This window comes from Hippopotamus amphibius, chromosome 10, assembly GCF_030028045.1.
Source record: "Hippopotamus amphibius kiboko isolate mHipAmp2 chromosome 10, mHipAmp2.hap2, whole genome shotgun sequence".
Classification (NCBI taxonomy): Eukaryota; Metazoa; Chordata; class Mammalia; order Artiodactyla; family Hippopotamidae; genus Hippopotamus; species Hippopotamus amphibius.
Window position 1 is genome coordinate 86,013,686 of NC_080195.1, and position 20,515 is coordinate 86,034,200.

Below are 20,515 nucleotides of genomic sequence, written 5' to 3' on the forward strand. Positions count from 1 at the left end.
ACCAGCAGAAGTTCAGAATTATTTAGTCTCCATATAAATTATGCATCCTCTCTTATTCACTCAGTTTTTCTTTAGAAAGAACATTTGAATATGTTCCTTAGAAAGGACATAAGAATACTTGGTCCTTTTTATTCATCATATTTAAACCCATTTATATTTTATATAACAATTTTACTATGACTCACAAAGCTACTTACAAGGAAATTTAAAACGAATAACCATGCAGAATGACTTTTTCCTTTTCCTCTCCGTTGCACGTAGCTGATTGTATAGCAAATTATAACAACCAACTGGATAACAAACAAACAAATCTGATGCTCCCTGAGTCAACTGTTTATGGTGATGTGGACCTTAGTAACAAAATCAATGAGATGAAAACCTTCAATAGCCCAAATCTGAAGGATGGGCGTTTTGTCAATCCATCAGGGCAGCCTACCCCTTATGCTACCACCCAGCTCATCCAGTCAAACCTCAGCAACAACATGAACAATGGCAGCGGGGACTCCAGCGAGAAGCACTGGAAACCGCCCGGACAGCAGAAACAAGAAGTGGCACCAATTCAGTATAACATCATGGAACAAAACAAACTGAACAAAGGTGAAGAGCCTTGCCTTTATTCCCATCCTTTTCTGTATTGGCATCCTTAACCCTTCAGCTCTACATGCGGAAGCTTGTCTGGAACCAGAGAATGAAATCTTTCGTCACTAAGATTTTCTTATTTCTTTGGTTTCAAAAATTCCAGTGTCAGAAAGTTAATTAGCACAACAATAACCTTGGAAAATTGATTTTATAATAATATATAAGTATTTTCAAATGGTTTTGAGATTAATTTAAATTTAATCGTAGGTGAGGGATTGCTCAGGACAGACAATCTTTTATTCATAAGGCAGATGTACAACCGTCACAATACCTCACATTTTAAATAAATAGACTCTCCCGTTCTTTCCACTCGAGAATGGAAGATAATTGCTTCTACATGGTCATACAAATGAATGGCATTTTTATATCAGACTGAAGAAAAATAATTAAATAAAACCTGAACTGGAGAAGTGGTTCAATTTGTTACATTTCTCCTACCTCATGTGGTTGCTAAAACTGCTGCAATGTATGATTTTACAACCTAAATTTCTTTGAGTGACCTGATTGAAGTCTGTCAGGATAGAACCTATAATAAATTAAGTTTAGTGTTAGCCTGTAGCAGCAGAATAATATTTTATGGCCTGAAGGGAATGTTTCTCTATTGTAACATGAATGAGTTGGAAGAGATAGGTATTTGATTTCTTTGTAGTCTTTTAGGCTATTGCTTTAATAACATGATTTGCAAAGTTATACCTCTAGAAGAAAAGGCATTGCCCTAATTTGAATAGATCAGGGCAGTTTTGTATGAGTGTCCAGGTAAAGGATACATTTTACTGTAGATAATTAGAAACATATTTATTTTCCTTAGGCTTGAGTTGGGAACATTTTTTTCAAAATAAAACTAATTACAATTGATTACAAAAAGATAGCTTAAAACAAACATTTCATTTCAGTTAGTGCTGTATGTTTTAATTTAATAATACAGTCACCTTACTTTTTTTGCCAGTTTAAGAAAACATTTGATTGGTATAATAACCCAATTCAATAAATACTTATTTTCTAACCTTGTTATTGAAGTATAGCTGATGTACACTATTATATAAGTTACAAGTGTACAATATTGTGATCCACAAATTTTTTAAAGTTATACTCCATTTATAGTTATTATGAAACACTGGCAGTATTCCCTGTGTTGTACAACATATGCTTGTAGCTTATCTTATGCATAATAGTTTGCAAGTATTAGTCACCTACCCCTGTACTGCCCCTCCTCCGTCCCTCTCCCCACTGGTAACCGCTAGTTTGTTCTCTATATCTGTGAGTCTGCTGCATTTTTGTTATATTCACTAGCTTGTTGTATTTTTTAGATTCCACATGTAAGTGGTGTCATACAATATTTGTCTTTCTCTGTCTGACTTACTTCACTTAGCATAATACACGAGTTCTTGACAAAGGCTGACAAAGATGAATAGGAGGGTTTCTGTAATCATAGAGTTTACAGTGGGGATGCAAACTATTGTCATATTATTCCTGCATAGTATATGGCTTTATTGTGGACTTTGGAAAGGTCTGACAGTCCTCTGTACAAATATTTCAGAGCTCTGATTTATTGTTTATACTGCTTATAAACAGACTTGGTATGTCAAAATATAATAAAGACACTGGAATGCAACTAGACTGGCAGATTATTACACAGTACATTCCAGTGGTGAGTTTACCATTTGGATTTTCACCTCTGCCTAAATAAGCAGAAGCATTTGTGGGAGACTGAGATACTTCATTTTCTTATCATGGATATATTTTTTATTAGATATAATCTTGCTGGCAAGTTTTAGTTTTATGTTTCACATATTTTTTTTATGATTCACGGACATGACATTTTCCTGATTCTGATTTCTCACTATTAAAATTATTCTGTTATTATATTTTTAAAGATGAGAAGTCAAGAAAATCAGATTTCTGCCTTAGCTGATTTATAAATATTTTAAAGAGAAGAAATAGTCCCTGATAGCATTAATTCACACTTGTGCTTAGTCTGATTCATGTCAAGAAGATGATGCAGAGTTTGTATTCTCTAAATCTTAAAGGGGACATGTATAAAGATCTTTATTTTTTCTTGACCTTTCCTCTGGAACACATATGTATATCTTAGCAAGTGATCCACATGATAGTTTAAAAGCCTAATTGTTGGTAAATGATTGTGGCACCAAAGAGAAAATAAATATTTAACTTTTTTCCATCTGAAATGTCTAGATTATCGAGCAAATGACACAATTCCTCCAACTATCCCGTACAATCAGTCATATGACCAGAATACAGGAGGCTCCTACAATAGTTCAGACCGGGGCAGTAGTACATCTGGTAAGTAAGGGAAACCAAGGAGAAGGACAATCTCTTCTTTAAAAAGATGGTTCATGTCAAGATTACAACTTAAATGCAAATGATCTGATACGTGTATATGACATGTCTAATCACTGTATATGATTTGAATCTTCTAGGCATGGATCTTGTCTCTGTAATTTGAGGCAGTATCCACTCACTGAGCCATTTTATATTCTGTTTAGAAACAGAGACTGAGACTCCTATTTCCTTCTTGTTAAAAAGCTTCATTAAAGCCAGAAGCATGACCTAATCTTTAAAGGCAGTGGAAACTTTTTCCCCCCTCAGCAAAAATATAACTAAAAATGTTGCACACATAGAGTTGATCTGCTAAATATGTTACCATTTGAAGGAAGGCTATTGAAGCATATAAAATGAGTACACTTGAGCAGAATCAAAAGCCTAAGAGATAGTATCGTGAGATTTAGGTACAGTTGGAACCTGCCGCAGTTTCTAATCTCTCTACTATCCCTCCCTCAGTTCTTGCTCTGAAACCTCATAAAGCAGCCTCCCAACTTCAGTCTGTAAGTGCCTCAGAAGCCACCCTGAGGCCTCTTCCCTGTGGTCTTCATGCTTTTGCAGCTGTTTGCCAGCTGTTTTCCTGATAAGAGCTGCAGATGGAAGCTTGCTGGTACTTAACTCCTGTTTTTCTAATTAAAGGCGGTTCATTATTAGAACTAACATGTGGCAAGTCACACCACAATGAGAACAAAACCAATTGATCTTGACCCTAGTTTGTTTCTTCAGGAGAGGGTAGAAATATTACTTCCTAGCAACTGGCTTAAAGTTGCTGGTAGGTGCTTTTAGCCAAATGTCTCTACCCCTCTTCTGTAATGAAAATGGTATTTGCATTTTACCATCTTCCCTTGACCAAGGCATGCTGATTTGGCATTTTCTAGCCCATGTTTTGTCACTGATTGAAATTGTTTCTATTTGAATTAAGGAGCTTAGAAAGAGCTCTATATCTTTTTAGATCTACTCTTGTTCTACTATATATTGTTTGTTTTTTAAATAATCAAATCTTATCAAACAACTCTTTTTTTTCTTTTTTGAAGTAAGTAAACCCTAAATTAAGAGAAAATTTTCAAAGAGGTACTCTTGGGAAAACTATGTAAAGTATTTTATTATTTGATATCTCATGCCATTTCTTCTTTGAATTCTTAGCCACTTAAAGAGAAAAACATGTCTTAATGAAAAAAAAAAAGATTCTGGATTGTTAACATTTGATTGACTTCCTTCATCCCCCAGCTTAGATACATATGTGGTGAGAAGATACAAAGATGTGAAATCTGGTGGTAATTAGGGCAGAGAATGAAGCAATTAAGTGTAGGAGAAATTTGTGATGTGAGGCCTTTCAGGACAGATGGAATTGTTACAGTAAATGTGTGCTAAGAAATCAAGAGGAAGGCACTGGGTATATAGTCAACTCCATAATACATGCATAGCCATTCCAATACAGGACAACTGAGTGGAGGAAGAGAGAATGGAGACACACAAGCAGAAGCCTGACATTCATAATTTATGAATAACAGCCTGTCCCTCAGCCCACACTTGGTGCAGTAACATACCAGTACAAGAACATCTGGCTTAAGAAACACTACCATTTGAAAATTTCCAAGTGACTAAAAAAATAATAAGGCTCATTGAATGTACTCAGACCTGTTTCTTGTACCATGTAACTTGGAGCTATTTCAGAAAGGTTTAAAAAAAAAAGATCAAAGATAATTCACTGAATTTAAGGAATCATATGAGAAAAATAATTATAGACTCATTGTCTATAATTTACATAAGAATCTAAAATGTATCATATGGGAGGAGGAGGATAAAGACCATTTTATCCCCAAGTATCTTTTGACCTAAAGTTATTTTAAGGTAAATATACCAAAATGTGCAGCTACCTATGTTTAAAGAATATGCCAAATCTAATATCAGAACATTGGGGAACTTGAATAATTGAGCTATTTTAAACTTCTAAGAATGTTCAAGCAACATTATTTCACTCTGAGCCATAATTTTATAGAAACAGTGGCTAAAACCATTTTTGTTCCTTTTTAAAAATCACTTTTCTGCCTGTTTTGTTGTTAGATACATTAGTTCTTCCAGCAATTATTTTCATCTGCACCTGCCTTTCTGACAAAAGCTAGTAATTTCATTGTGCCTAAAACATTTCAGTGGACAAGTACAAATTATATATACTCAGTGATTTAATGCAACAGTGGAAATGTAATAGATCGTATCTGTATCATATTGTATTTTAGGTTCCAGCAATTAAATAATAGAAAAGCACTTCAGAAAATATGTCTACAGCTCATTTGTTTTAGATGATAATGCATAATGCAATTAATTGCTGTAAGAAGATCACTGTTAATGATCTGACTTGTAAAATTCGCTTATGACTTTATTGCTTTTTCACTATTTATTTTGCAGTTAAACTTGGCAGTATTTTGTGTCTTCTATTGTACAAAGTTCTGTTTAAAATTAATGAAGAAAAGTGTGTTTCTCTTCCTCTGTATATGAATTTTATGGTCATATTTACAGAAAATAATTAACCTGTGGATAATAGAAAAGATTTAAAGTCCAGGAATAAAAGACTTGTGTTTTACTTCTTTTCAAGGGAGTCAAGGGCACAAGAAAGGGGCACGGACACCCAAGGTACCAAAACAAGGTGGCATGAACTGGGCAGACCTGCTTCCTCCTCCCCCAGCGCATCCTCCTCCTCATAGCAATAGTGAAGAGTACAGTATTTCCGTAGATGAAAGGTAAGAGGGATTTTAGAACAGATGTAAGCGGAATAATATGATTCCTTAAACCCATATTAAGTAATTGTTAAACTAGATCACCAAGGGAGACTGATTCCTAAGGTCCACCAACATTTGTCTCTGAATAAAACAATATTGGATAGGTCAGTAGGACTTAAAAACCCCACTCAGTGTTGCGAAAAAGAGGACTTTGTGCTTTGGAAGCTTATTTTGGAACTAAGAATCGGTGAATTATGAGTCCACACACACACAAACATATATATACACACATAGTTTACGTATTTATATTTACCAATATTTTAAATTATACACATATATTTTACATATATGATCATAAATATATATGAATCTATATGAGTCACATGTATCGCTCTATGTGATTTCTTATTTTTCAAATATCAGAACTTCTGTTGCACATCTCTGTATTTTCATAAAATAATTATATGGATTTATACCACAGCTACAGTATCCTGAAAACTGTTTGTTCTTAAATATTATCACATTCTGCTGAAAACTGTAGAAATTTAAACTTTACTGAATTGTCTCTCACAAGGATTTAACAAGTGTAAATAATCCACATGACAGCAATTAGAAAGTTAGCATCCTTCTTCCTCACTCCAGATTCTGTAGAACTGGACTTGGTACCACCCAACAGAACAAAACAAAACAACAGCTTCACTAGTGTGATCAATGGAGGAGAACTCCTTTGACATAGAGAATTAACACAAAAAATGCAAAATAGGCCCCAAAATAGTCTTTTTAATGACTGTTACAGAAATGAAGACATTGTTCTTTCATTCCCCGCTCAAAGCAACACAAAAAAACAGTTTTACACTTTCAACTATGCCAGGAAACAAAGTCTCTGTACTTTTATTTTCCAGTCACTTAATTCACACATACTGAGCCATTGCTTCTAGAAGAAATGCAGGGTTAGGTTCCTGCAAGCCTCTGGTCACAACATTTTTGTCAGTCCATCCATACATAACCTTGTTTTATGTGTGTTTTTGTTTAAAGACACCTTATTTAATTGAATTCACAGCCAACAGCACTGTAAATCATTCCTGAACAAAGCTTATCTAATACACGTATTTTCTCCATTAAGGCACATCACAACCGTCTTGCCCTTAGGAATCCTAGACAGCCCTAAAACACTACACTTGGGGGTCATTTTAAACAGGGAACTCACCAACATAAAACAAAAAAGAAAAAAGAGAGAGAGCGAACAGCATGGTACTACATAGACCATGAAAAGGATGCTCACTTACAATCTGAGAGCTGAAACAAGAAGGCTGAGTGTTTTGTTTGACCTCAGCTAAGAATGTATGCATCAGGTGACTCAAAGTTTTTGCTTCTCTGCACATATCCATGAATGACCACAAAAGTGCGATGGGTATTGACTTTGGGTTCCTTTTTTTTTTTAACATGTAAATAAATCTGCAAATATGGAATATGCAAATAATCAGGATTGGCTGTATTTTTAAATTCGTTTCCTAGGCTGTATTAACAACATTTATTGCTATTTTAGTCCACCAAAAATAGGAATAAAATGAAATAAGTCAGTACAGTTTAAAAAAACAAGCAATGTAGCTGTGCCCCCAAGAGAAAAGCTGTTTCTAGCTGGGAAGAATGAAGGTTTCCTGATTTGCTGCTTTTGTTTTTGAGCTTAACAAATGAGAAGGGTCTCAATCAAGAGGAGGGGATTTTTTGTACATTGAGACCACAGAGTGATGTGGACTCCTGGAGAACTAACAGGAAACACATGGTAGAGAGTGAGAGGAAGCTGGGAAGGCAAGTGTAAACCAGATTACACAAGTACTTGAATGTCACGTTTGGGTCCTCATATTTTATTCTCTAGGCAATTAAAGAGCCATTTATTACTTTAAAGCAGGTGAATAACCAGAGAGTGATGCATATGATAACAAAGTAATTTTGGGAGCAATGTGAGGAGGGAGAAAAAGGAACAGATTCTAGAGATTTTTCTAGAAGTAAAAGAGAAATGAACTGGGGAACAGTTTGAGATAGAGAGAGAGGAATGTCAAGATGAGTACAGAATACATAGGAAACACAGGAAAAAGTGTCCAAGAGGAAGATAGTGGGATTAGTTCAGTAAAAGAAGATACAAAGAAATCATGTTATATGAGCATCAACTTTCCTGAGTTCCGGTAAGCAAGGCAGGTGGTGGAGAATGAACAAGAGAGAGGGGTAACTTGAACACAATTTATATAATGCATTAAGTTACTGCCATTCTAATTAATAACCATAAGCCCTGAGGTACAAGCAAAAGGCATGAACGCTCCCCAAATCCACAGAGCTTCCACACAGCTCTAGCAGTGGGGTAGAGGGGACATTTTATTGTTTACTGATTATTTTATTTATTGTTTTTCATTCACCATCCTAAATGCAAGCCAAATATGTACTTTTTTGTGCTCAACTGAAGAAACAGTGATTATCATTTTAGAGGAAAAGTGGGTTGTATTGGACTAATACATTGATCTCCAATGCATCTCCCTCTGAAAGGATTTTCAAGAGTGATTTTTCTCAGAGTTTAGCATATCATCTTTGCATTATATGGAAGACCATCCTTGAGTCATCCTTCAGAGATCGTGTTGAGTTGGAGGGATAGAATATATCAAACACATTTGGGGTTTACTAAATTAAACTGTGTTAAGTAGATTTCTTTATTGCATGACTTCTCAGAGCCTATAATGAGCCAATTAAATTGTAATCTCTCAGAGGAAAAAAAATGTTATATATAGCAACTCACACACCTTTCTGACAGTGAACTATTTTTTTAAACAATACCTTCTTAACGTGGCCAGAACATTCAGATTTCAAAAGCGATTCAAAGCTGATGTTTCACTAACTCTACAAATAGTTTATTTGAATAACCTGAAGTCAGTCTAAGTGTCCTTATCATTTGTTTTAGCTATGACCAAGAAATGCCATGTCCCGTGCCACCAGCAAGGATGTATTTGCAACAAGGTGAACTAGAAGAGGAGGAAGACGAACGAGGCCCCACCCCCCCTGTGCGGGGAGCCGCTTCTTCTCCAGCTGCCGTGTCTTATAGCCATCAGTCCACTGCCACTCTGACCCCCTCTCCACAAGAGGAGCTCCAGCCCATGTTACAGGATTGTCCAGAGGAGATTGGCCACATGCAGCACCAACCTGACAGGAGGTATGTTGTCCCTAGTCTTCTTCACTGACATCAGATAATTTCCACTCCTAAGTGGCATTTACAGAATGCCATTACATGAAGTAATTTTCAGGTCACATGGGGCTTTTTTCCAATATCATCACACAGTAAGCCTTGGTAATTAGCATATCAAGTAATATTGTTGATCAGAACATTAGATTAATTGATCCCAGTGAACTTGCAACCATAAAATAATGTGCCTTAATGCTCTCCCACTTATGATAATTGCATTCCTAAACACATGCAGATCATGTAGTAAATATATGGGTGGCTAATCTTGTAACAGTTTATTGATGATGGGTGGTTTTATATTTTAGTTTTCTTTATGCACGGGCATGTCAGTTCTTTAGTCTGTGAAGAATAGATTTTTCTCCTATCTTTTAAAATTAAGTCTGCAGAGTGATTTGTTCTTTCATAGGTGTAATGTTACAGGAGAAGGAATTTGCTATATCCGTTTTGTGTTGACCTCAGGTACCTTTATTCTGGTTGAATGTTAGATTGCAGTCCTTTTGTCCAAGCTACTTAATAGTGTGTGTGTGTGTGTGTGTGTGTGTGTGTCTTAGACTTTTTAAAATCTATGTATTCAGCATTGCCAACCAGTACATTTTTGTTATGCACAAATCCTTCACTTGTCATTTCTGCCATATAAAAGCTATTACTGCATCATGTCAGCACTTCTCTCATTGTTGATGATTTTGTTTATACTATTGTATTGCCCTTGACACATTTTATACACACACACACACATATATGTTACTTTCTGTATTCCTAATGTCATTTGAAACTGAGTATATTATTTGTCTCAGAAGATCTCCCTTTGATATTCTTGAATGAATAACAAATTCTGGTTTACACTGCTTGAATTCTGTAGATTAAAATAGAATTTGCAACGTTTATTAACTATTCTATCGTAAGAGGTTTTTAATAAATTTAACTCATATATTCTTTAAAATGAAGGAAGTAGTTAAATTTTCTTCTGTGTGACAAGGGGGAATTTGGATTGCCAGACATTTAAATTTAACATTATTAACCATGGAACCTCAAGAAGATTGAGAACAAATAAGGCATCTCTTTTCCCTATTAAGGTCACAAGCATCTTTGCCACCGCTGCCACTCTTACTTGGAGAAAATGAGATGTTAATAGAGGCTGTTAGCTCTGAAATACCTCAACATTCTTTTCTCATCCTTTCAAATTACCTATTTCCTCACCATCCTTCTCTGGTTACAAGTGGTACCCAGTATCTTCTTCCTGGCAAGCCCTTCTTTTGTGTTTCTTAGGTTATCCTCTTCAACTTCCTTGATCAAGATCAAAAAGCAGCTTATCTGTCTTGACTTTGCAGCCTCTTTCTCTTCATTCAATTTTTTCTCTTCACTATTACCCTACTACTTTTTAAACTTTCCTTAGACTCCCCTTCTAGTTATCCTCCTCTTTTTCTCTCCTACTCCATAGGATTCTTTAATCACTTCTACCTTCCTAATTCTTATTCACACCTCAGCCCTCTGTATGCTAGCTTATACCATTTTGCTTCCATCAGGCTACAGAAAGTAACCTCCTAATCGTCAATCTAAAGGCTTCTCCATCTTCATCACACTTAAGCTTTCTGCAATGATGGTAATTTTCTGATTTCTTGTGAGAATCAAATGAGATCATGTATATAAAGTATCTAAAGCAGGGTAAGTAGTCAACAAATATTAGTTACCTACTGTCCTCACCCTTATGCTGTCACCCTTATACTTGGTTCAACTATTACTTCTATTCTGATGGCTTTCACATCGATTTAGCCAGCCCACCCCTCTTTCCTGAGCACCACTGGGATATTTTTACTTGGACATCTCAGACTGCACATGGCCAAAATCAAATTCTTTGTCTTTTCACTTGACCTTTCAAACTTGTTCCTTTTCCTCCTTTTATTGGCTCTCTTGTTTAGAATCATTAATCCTTATTTATTTGACCAACAGATTAAAAATAAAATAGCTAGGGAACAGGTAAAAATCACAGAAAATATCTTTGTGATTTTGAAATCAGTGTAATTATCCTATAGTTTAGTTTCTTCTGTTATCTTCCTACCATTTCCCAAATTAAATTAGTCACCAAGTCCCTTCATTTCTAACTCCAAAATATCTCTTGATTTTGTTCCTATGTTTCCATTCCTAGAGCCCCTAGGGCAGGCCCTCAGTCCCTGTCCCTTGAAATATGGCCGTATCCCTGGAACAGATCACCACTTTTCTTCTCTCTTCCCTTTTCTGTCCACTCTCCACATTATCTTACTTTACCCACCAGTCTGGTAATGTCACTGCCCTTCAGAGTCAGGTCTTACTGTTTAGGCCAGTATTCAGAGCCTTTTACAATCCTTTTTCCTTTACTCACCTCTTCCCTCCCAACCCCTCTACACACCTACTTTTCTAATTAGTGTGTTTGAAATTCCCTGAATTTGTCTTAAACTCACCAGCGTCCGGCCAGCAGTGCCACTTTCCGGCCCACAGAGGGCTGCTCCGGAGCTAGCAGGAGGGCAGGCCACCCTTGCCCTCCATGACTCTCAGCGAAATCCTCAGTGTGCTCACTAAGCACAGGTGTCGTGGTACAGGCTGTTTCTTTGATTATCTGGCAAGCACTTCTCATCTTTCCAAGCCCTGTTCACATTTGCCACCTGTGCAACTTTCTTCTTGTTGCCTGGGAAAACGCAACTAATCTTTTTCTTTACTCTTCACAATGGTCCGGACACAGCTCTACTATCACAATAATCAGGTTTTCACGTGGCAGCAGCATTGGCTACTTGCGTCTCTGCTTCCCTGTTTAAATTAAAAGCTCTTTGAGAGCAGAGCTCGTGTCCTACTCACGTCATTGAGTTCCACAAAGCTTTCTTCAGTGAGTATCTGATAAATGGAATCTGATATTAGAGGAGAATTTGGAGTTGACTTACTCCCTGCTGTTTTAGGTGGGTGAACTCAAAGTGAACATGTATAATTGGGAAATGCCTTGGGTATCTACACTTAAAATCCTCTTTGACTACATTCAGCCTTTTTTAAAAGGTATGACTTTCAGTCTATGAAGGTATTAATAACACTGGGTGCTAATAAGAAGTAGATGAAAGCTCATTAAACAAAAAACTACTAGTGCTTTTTTATGCTGAAGGTATATTCTACGTTTACCATACAATCTTTGAAAATACAGATAAACAAAATGAAAATACAAAAGTACCATTGATCTGTGTAGTCAGAAATTGTTAACACCTCAGTAAAGATCTTTTCCATCCTTCACCTCTACATGTACTCACACTGCTTTGAATCTGATATACTAATATAATTTTATAAGGTATTCTCTTCACTGAACGGTGAATTTTTCCATGCCAATAACAATTTAGATACCCATGTTAAACAAATGTATGCTGTAATTTATTTAAACAATTCCTTAATATTGGGCATTTAAGTAATGTCTGCCTTTTTGATACCATATATGATGCTGTAATTCCCATCTCTATGGTTAAGTCTTTGAGTCAGGCCTCTTCCCAAACCCTTAACCTATTCAGATGCCTACCTTATCAGTACATGACTTCCGTTTCTCATCATCCTGCCACTCCCCTAACGATGCACTCATTAAAGATAGATAGATATTTCTCTCCAGATTTCATTGTAGAGAATCAAACCCTTATATCCAAGTACCTGTTCCTGCAGATTTGTACTGAATATCACTCAGACCAATACACACATCTCCAGCCATAAAGGCACTTTCCTCCTTCCCACAGCCATTTTCTCTTGCCTGTATTACTGTAATGGTCCCTAAGTGGTCTTGTTGCCTTTAGCCTTGCCCTTACTTCAATCTAATCTTCTTGCTGCAGACCGCGTAGAGGCATTTTCCTAAAATGCGACTCTGATCAAGTCTCTCCGTTGCTTAAAATCTCTCCGTGACTTCTCATTTCCCTTAGAATAAAGGCAGACTCCTTAATGTCGCAATCAAGGCCCTTTGTGATCTGACCCCTGCGTGCCTCCCCGTGCCTGTCCCTTGCCACCCCCCTCCTCCCTGTTCCTGTTGCCTCCACTCTGAGTTTCTTCCAGTTCCTGGAATGACCAGTGCTCCTGATCTCGGGTGGCCCTGGCCTGCAGTGGCTTGAAGCAGGATTTTGGCTCCCCGGCCAGCGATGGAAGTCAGCCCCCAGCCGTGAGAGTGCTGAATCCTACCCACTAGACCAGCGGGGACCAGTGGCCAGCGACAAGGCCCTGCCCCGTTGGCTTTGTAGAAATACATTTCCGCAAAGTATTGAAACAAGTAAAGTGTTTATTAGGAGGGAAAAGAGGACGTGTGTATAGGCACACACAGGCGGGCTCAGAGAGAGAGTCGCGCCCTCATGGTAGTTTGACTTATTTATATGGGGCATTTCCTCTGGGTTTCCTTTGGCCAGTCATCTTGCTTTGCCTGGCTCTGAGTGAGTGTTTGGTTTATCTCAAGGTCCTCCCATGTGTGCATGCGCATCTCTTAGCCAAGATGGATGCTAGCAAAGAGGCCTATGGAGAGGCTGGCATCACCTCCTATGGGGTGGCACCTCCTCCTTTTTTGACCTTCAAGGAGCTTTTCTGCCCGTGCATAGTCAAGAAGGTCTCCTTGACTTCGAGATTGAGAAATATGTGGTCTTTTGTCTCTGCTCAGGGCAGGGCTCAGTTTCTCCGCCCTCCTGCTATTGTCTTCATCTTGGGGTTTCTGTCCACAGGGGACAAACTCCAGCTGCTCAGCCTGGGGCCCATGTATCTCCTGCCTCACTCTCACCCACTTTCAGGTCTTTCCACTTGCTGTCTCATCTTCCTAGAACACCATTATCTTCTCTCTGTTTTGGAGCTAACACTTATGTATCGGTTAGATCCAAGATTAAATGTCAGATACTCTCCACAGAGTCTTTCCCTGATGTTCTAGCTCTGAAATTGGAGCCAATTCTATATGTTCCCACGGTGCCCTAGATATCTTCCGTCATCGAGCTTTGTGAATACTGCATTATCATTGTGTATTTGATTAATTGCTTGTCTCCACTAGACTGTAAGTCCCTTCAGGCAAGGAACATATCTATTTTATTTAGCTGAATTTCTAACATGGTGCCTGAGTTCCTGTTCCTGTTGCTGCCTACAAACTACACTAAAATGTAATCACTGAAAACCATTTTATTTTACACACAATTCCATGAGTTAGGAATTCTGAAAGGATTCACCTGGGCTCTTCATTGCCAGCCCACATGGCTTCCTCTGGTCTTTGGGGCTGCGAGATCAACTTTCAAATTAGTTTCTTCACTCATAGGTCTGATGTCTGAGTGCTCGCTGGCCTCTCTCTGTCTCCATGTGGAGTCTCATTCTCCAGGGTCTCTCCACCATAGCCCAGGCTTCTCATAACATAGGGATCTCAGGGGAGTGGCACTTCTTACGTGGCAGGGAAAGGAAGTGGCCAGGCCAGTTAAGAGCTACGCTCAGAACTGTCACAGTCTCACCTCCACCACATTCTGTGGTCAGAGTGGTCACAGGGTTCACACAGATTCAGGAACTTAGAACTAAACTCATTCCTTGATCAGGGGATGGCAAGCTCTCATCCCAGAAGAGTGCTGGGGATGGAAGATATTGTTATGGACATCTTTGTAAAATACAGTCTGTCACGGACTGATACATAATTAGCTTTATTAAGTATGAACGTCTTAAAATTGAATCCTTCCATGTCGTAAACCATTACCTAAGCCCTTGTTGCTTTTGATCCCTTTGGTCTCAGAACCTAGAAGTTTCTTCACCATAGTCAGTACAAGTCAATGTTTAAAGGATGAATACATTTTTTACTTTTATGTTTATTGATTGGGGTATTATAGTGTAATATATTTGAATAAGAAATTACTGAGCTGACACCATTAAACTTTGCAATATTTAGCTAGATAAATATTTCACACTTGCATTATTATGGATAGTGCAGTTTTGGCATTCTAATTAGCTTCTAAGATATTCCATTTTTGTCCAAAACCAGATAACCTAGGTGACCAACATAATAGGAATCTCTCTCCTCTCTTTTCAGACAATAACTATGAAAATAATATAATTAAATGTGTTTACAGATACTGTTCTCAAAAGTGTCTGGTGCTATTGAGTTTACTATAGTTATATTTAGTGGAAAAACCTCTTGAAAAGTAAAAGTAAATTTCATGTATGGAATAGGAAATTTATTGACACTTTATTCATATAGATGAACTGAGTATGATATAGTTGGAAGGAAAAGAAAGAAGGCAAAGAAAAATTAAATATTTTGTCTATTTAGAAACTGGATAATGGTTAATTATACACAGTATTGAAACTGTACCAGTTTTATTAAAAAAAATCTCAAAGGTATCTGTTTCCTCCTTTCATCTTTTGCCTGGTAAATGGTGTGTGGTAAAGTGTATAAACACCTGCTTTTGTAAATTAATGGAATTGTTCCCTTCTTCTCTTGAACATGTTTATGAAGGCATCATTTTTGCAGGAGCCTAGAGTGTTGTGATTCTCAGCCACATACTTGCACATTATTTCAGAAGACATTGAAACCCCTCAGGGGGAAAAACTGAGGGGGTTGAGGTTCATTTGTAGCAAGCCCCACTTGAGTGCAGCATCTTGAAATAGCTTTTTGTTTTCAAATAGAATATATTACATATTTCAAACTGTACATGTTTATCACACATTCCCTAAGCTTGCCTTATTTACAGATGGTTTGAATAAATTTTTCTGTCTTTCCTCAGCATTTGCACAGGGTGGTGGTAGTTAAAAACCAGCCCTCATTTAACATGACAATGTTTTGTTTCACAGAATGTGAATTATCCAAATACAACAATGCTGCCATCCTTTTATTGTGAAGTTGGCTGTCCTACATCCCTTCATTGATGGTCAAAATAGTCCCTTTTGTGCTAAAAAGTCTTACATGTATTTAAAAAAGTAGTTTCTTGTGGTATTTTGGGTGTGCCTGCTGACAAAGACTGTAAATTGACTTTTAAGTATGGTATTTTATTGCAGTCCAAATTAAACAAAGGTTTTCCTCCTATGTGTATAACACACTCCATATTGAAGCAATTATCCATTTTAATCTCTTAAATAACTTCAGCTTTGGCATATTCTTCATATTTCTTCTTGTGCCACACACAGATGCATTAGAAACCACCCAAAAATGAAAAATACACATTATGCTAAAGAACCATCTATGTGTATATATATATTTCATATGTATGTATGTGTATGTATATATATGTGTGTGTAGGTGTGTATATATATGTATATAAGTGTGTAATAACACCATTCCTAGAAGAAAGGCCATGGCCTTGGAAATGCAATGTGGGATTAAATTCTAAATTTGACACACACTAGTTGGGGTAACTTTGGCAAGGTCCTTAATTCCTCTGAATGTCAATATCCTCATCTGTTAAAATAATACTAAGATAATTACCCTGGAAAGTTGTTGAGAGAATTAAGTGAGTTAACACTGTGAAATACTTAGCTACAAAGTAGGTGCTCAATAAATTAGTTAATTGTAGTATGTTAGTGATCATTCATGTTTAAATGCTTTCCATTTGTGTTAATAAAACATGTTTATTGAAATGTCTCAATTCATTGGGATAAAAAGCACAAATTTTTTTTCTTTGAACAACTGCCGTGTGACCCTAACCACTGTGCTATACTGAACTCCCCTTCCCTGTCTATAGCAGGTCCCTGAGTTAGATATTGACTGGATCCTATATGGTTTTGCTCGTATGCTTTCTTTTAATTTGAGACCCGGTCCTATCAAACCATAATCACGCACTTCCAGAATTTTTGCATATTGCACATGTCTGTAGCCGTGGTGGCATGGAGTAAGGGGCGTGTTCTGTTTTTAATCATTTCCTTCCTCCCTCTTCCCAGTGCATTCTCCTAAGTGCTAAGGCAAGGAAGAGTGCACATAAAAAGAGTAAAGAAGATGAGGATCCATCTTCTACTTGGTTAGCCCTAATGACTGTTCATCCTGCTCTATGAGTATCATAAGAATGGTGAGGGAAATGGGCTGGAACCAGCTTACTCCACTGACGAAGGACTCGATCCTGGACAGCATCTGTTGGCATCCGTAGTCCTTGAACAATTTAGCCACCTCTTCAGGTGGACTACCAGTCAGTGGCATTCATGCTGTATCTCTCCTAGGCTCCCAAGCCATAGGGTCATCAAATGACACTAGATCCTAATCTTACCTACCCTCGAACACTAGTGCTCAGGTTGGCAGGCTCATTTGACATCTATCCTCTTTACTTCTCAGGAGCACAGAATTTGATGAGGTGTTGTCATGACCCTTCCAAATGTTATTCCCCTTATGTCATCTTTTTAACCTTGCTTAGAGAGCGCTGGAACTGTTGAGGACATCACTAAGTAGTCCTTCAAGTAGAAATCACTGTGTGTGTTCCCTTTACTCAGGCACTTTCCTAATCAGGAGTTAATCTCTTGGTACTCTTCCCCCTTGGGAATAACTTCTTTCCACAAACCTTGTTTTCCATTAAAGTCCAAACGCTCTCTACCTTCTCAGTCATCTTATATCCACCGTGTGTGATGGTGTTGGAGGGTAGGAGAAGGACTGCTTTTAACTGATGTTCTCCAGATCTGTGGAGAAGTGATTAAAACCAGTTATTGGTCACTGTGAACTTAAATTGTAGGATACTGCTTTATTTTGTCCTGCGCTTTGGCCCTTAACTTCCAAAGCATCAAGAAAAATACCTGTAAGCATTTTGATAAACAGGTAGAAAAATGGTAAAAGCAATATACTTGAAAATAGCTAATAATCTTTATGAATAATTTGGAGACAAACTGCTCTTGGCTCTCAGACTTTCTAATAGAATTAAATCTAAAAAAAATTGTGTCGTATGCTCAGTGCATAATTTTTTAATCCTATAAAATGCTACTCTCTATAGTAAAAATGAATGAGTCCATTTGCCTACAGTGGTGGGAGTGGCAATGAAGGAAAGGGAAAGGAACCTTTATACATTTACGGAGCAGCCTGTTTCAAGACTGATGTCTGCTGTCTTTGGTAATAATAAGCTGTCAATAATATTCCATACGCTTTAGGACAAATACACTGGTGTCAATTTCAAAATAGGTATTACCCCTTTTTAACTGAACCTAATCCAAAAGATAAAACCTAAGGAGACTTATAGATAGATGAGTATACTTCTGTTAAGCTTGAATCAAAACGTGGCCCGGCTTGCTTCAAACACCTCTGGTTTTGAGGTAAATTTCTTATAATTCAAAATAAAACCGAGACATGCTCTGATTTCCCGCTGTTTTTCCTGAACATATTAGCTCCACAGAAGCAAAGGTCAAATTGGTGTACTTGTGAATTTCTTGGTTAATTTATCCTTTTGTGTCCTAAGTGATGAGCTAAGCCATACCTGTTTACTTATTTTCCTGCAGACGGCAGCCGGTGAGCCCTCCTCCACCTCCACGGCCGATTTCCCCACCCCATACTTACGGCTACATTTCAGGACCCCTTGTCTCTGATATGGATACGGATGCGCCAGAAGAGGAAGAAGACGAAGCCGACATGGAAGTAGCCAAGATGCAGACCAGGAGGCTTTTGTTACGCGGGCTTGAGCAGACCCCGGCCTCCAGTGTTGGGGACCTGGAGAGCTCTGTCACTGGGTCCATGATCAATGGCTGGGGCTCAGCCTCAGAGGAGGACAACATTTCCAGCGGACGCTCCAGTGTTAGTTCCTCTGACGGCTCTTTTTTCACCGATGCGGATTTTGCGCAGGCGGTGGCAGCCGCTGCAGAGTACGCTGGTCTGAAAGTGGCGCGGCGCCAAATGCAGGATGCTGCTGGTAAGTCGTCCACTTCTCTCCAAGCTGGGAAAGAAAATTCCATGTGTATTCGTCAGTTGCTGATTATCTACATAATCTTATGTCCTATATGAAATGCAACTATTATTACTTTTTTCTTGGCTGCTTAAGGAAACCCAGGTCCGAGATTATGATGTAGTTTCTTAATCCCTTTTTCTTAACAAGGCTTTTAAAATCTTCTATTTTATTTTTACTTAATAAATCCTATGTTATATGAGTGAAGCTACCTGAAAAGTCTTGGTTTAAGGTAGTCTTAGCAAATATGTGTACAATTTCTTTTGAATGTATATGATCAGTTAAGTAAGGTTTGTGTTATATGGGGTTTTTTTTTAAGATGTAAAAAGTCACCAAAATAAAATTCATTGAGGTAGTTCTCTCATCCCATTTAATTAGAAAGTGTCTAGAAGAGATAGATAAATGTCCCAGGGGACACTCAACCATTGGAAACTGGGCTTTTTCTCCTTAACTCCCATTCTCTTCATGCCCTCTCAATTAGCACACTAATTTAATCGAGATGATATAAAGATGTTTGTAATATACACACATTTTCAAGCATAAGTATCTTCCATACTTAAAGTATACATTGTTAATCTGATAATTCGGAGAGCAAGTTAATCCAAGTGCTTATATATTTTTTTCTATTTTCCCTTTTCATTGCCAGTAGCCTGTTTTTAATTACTATATATCCATTCTTATGTTTTAACCCATTTTTTACTTATCCCCTACTCCCAACTCTGTTTAGAACATAAACAGTATGAGAAAGAAAAAAATTTAATTTAAATCATACATTTATCGCATGATTTTCATTTCTGTAGAATGGAATATATACATATATACATTCATATACATGTTCAGTGTATGTGTATATTTCTGGTAACCAAGAAAATATGAATAGAATAAAAATAATGCGGTCAACAAGAAAGAGAGGCATATCTGGGAAAGAAAAGACTATTGTAACAAATCAATAATTGCTATTTTGTTGTTTTATTTTTCTTAGTTTAATAACTATCACATTGGTAGTTTTCTGTGTTCCCCTCAGATTTTGGATTGGTCATTATTTCTTATCAGTGTAGAATATATTCAGAGAAAGTTTAACTCACATCGTAAAGATTTTTTTCCTATGTATTATTTATCAAGAATGTGTTGCAGGAAATAAATGTCTAATATCTCAAACTATTATTGCAGAATGTGTACTTATTTCAGCTGAGCCTATACTTTATGATGTTCAACCAAATTTCCTTTTTTTCCTGTAGTAGCTGCTGGGCATAATAAAATAAGTAGGCAAACCTATCGTTTTTAATAAATAAATAACATCTAACTTTATATTTAGCTTGTGTTTCTCCTTATTTTTTAATCTTCAGTAAAAAAAATAAGTGAAATTAAGCATCTCAAACTACTGCTTTCAGACTGCATTAAGGGTGTGTTTCAGTTCATTAAATCAACAAGACATAGAAATAATGTTAAAAATTCATCTGTAAACGACCTTATGCCTCAGGGTCTATGAGGAGTAGATGGCCTTACACAATAGAATGAGTAATGGGTTCAGTCTTAGCCCTAATTCTCTCTTTTCATGGCTATGTAACTTTAATTGTAATAGTCTCCCTCAAAGCTAAAGAGAGTTTGGTTTAATATTTTATTGTATTGTAATTTAATGGCTCTTCTGGTTTTCGTTTGGCTCATAATTAAAATGAACTAAACAGACATTGGACTCTGCCTATTAAAATGTTCTTTTCAGGAAAGGGTACTGCTTATCATATGACTTGAGGTTAATATGA

General features: G+C 37.2%; 1 protein-coding gene across 1 annotated transcript in view; it reads left to right on the forward strand.

Moving 5' to 3' along the window:
• ROBO1 (roundabout guidance receptor 1) overlaps positions 1-20,515 on the forward strand; it is a 393,037-nt gene that overhangs the window by 355,407 nt on the left and 17,115 nt on the right. Inside the window, exons 21-25 of the mRNA XM_057696916.1 lie at positions 262-597; positions 2,833-2,940; positions 5,573-5,717; positions 8,644-8,892; positions 18,316-18,722. Of these exons, the coding sequence (XP_057552899.1) occupies positions 262-597; positions 2,833-2,940; positions 5,573-5,717; positions 8,644-8,892; positions 18,316-18,722 (1,245 nt within the window). The remainder of the gene's footprint in view (positions 1-261; positions 598-2,832; positions 2,941-5,572; positions 5,718-8,643; positions 8,893-18,315; positions 18,723-20,515) is intronic.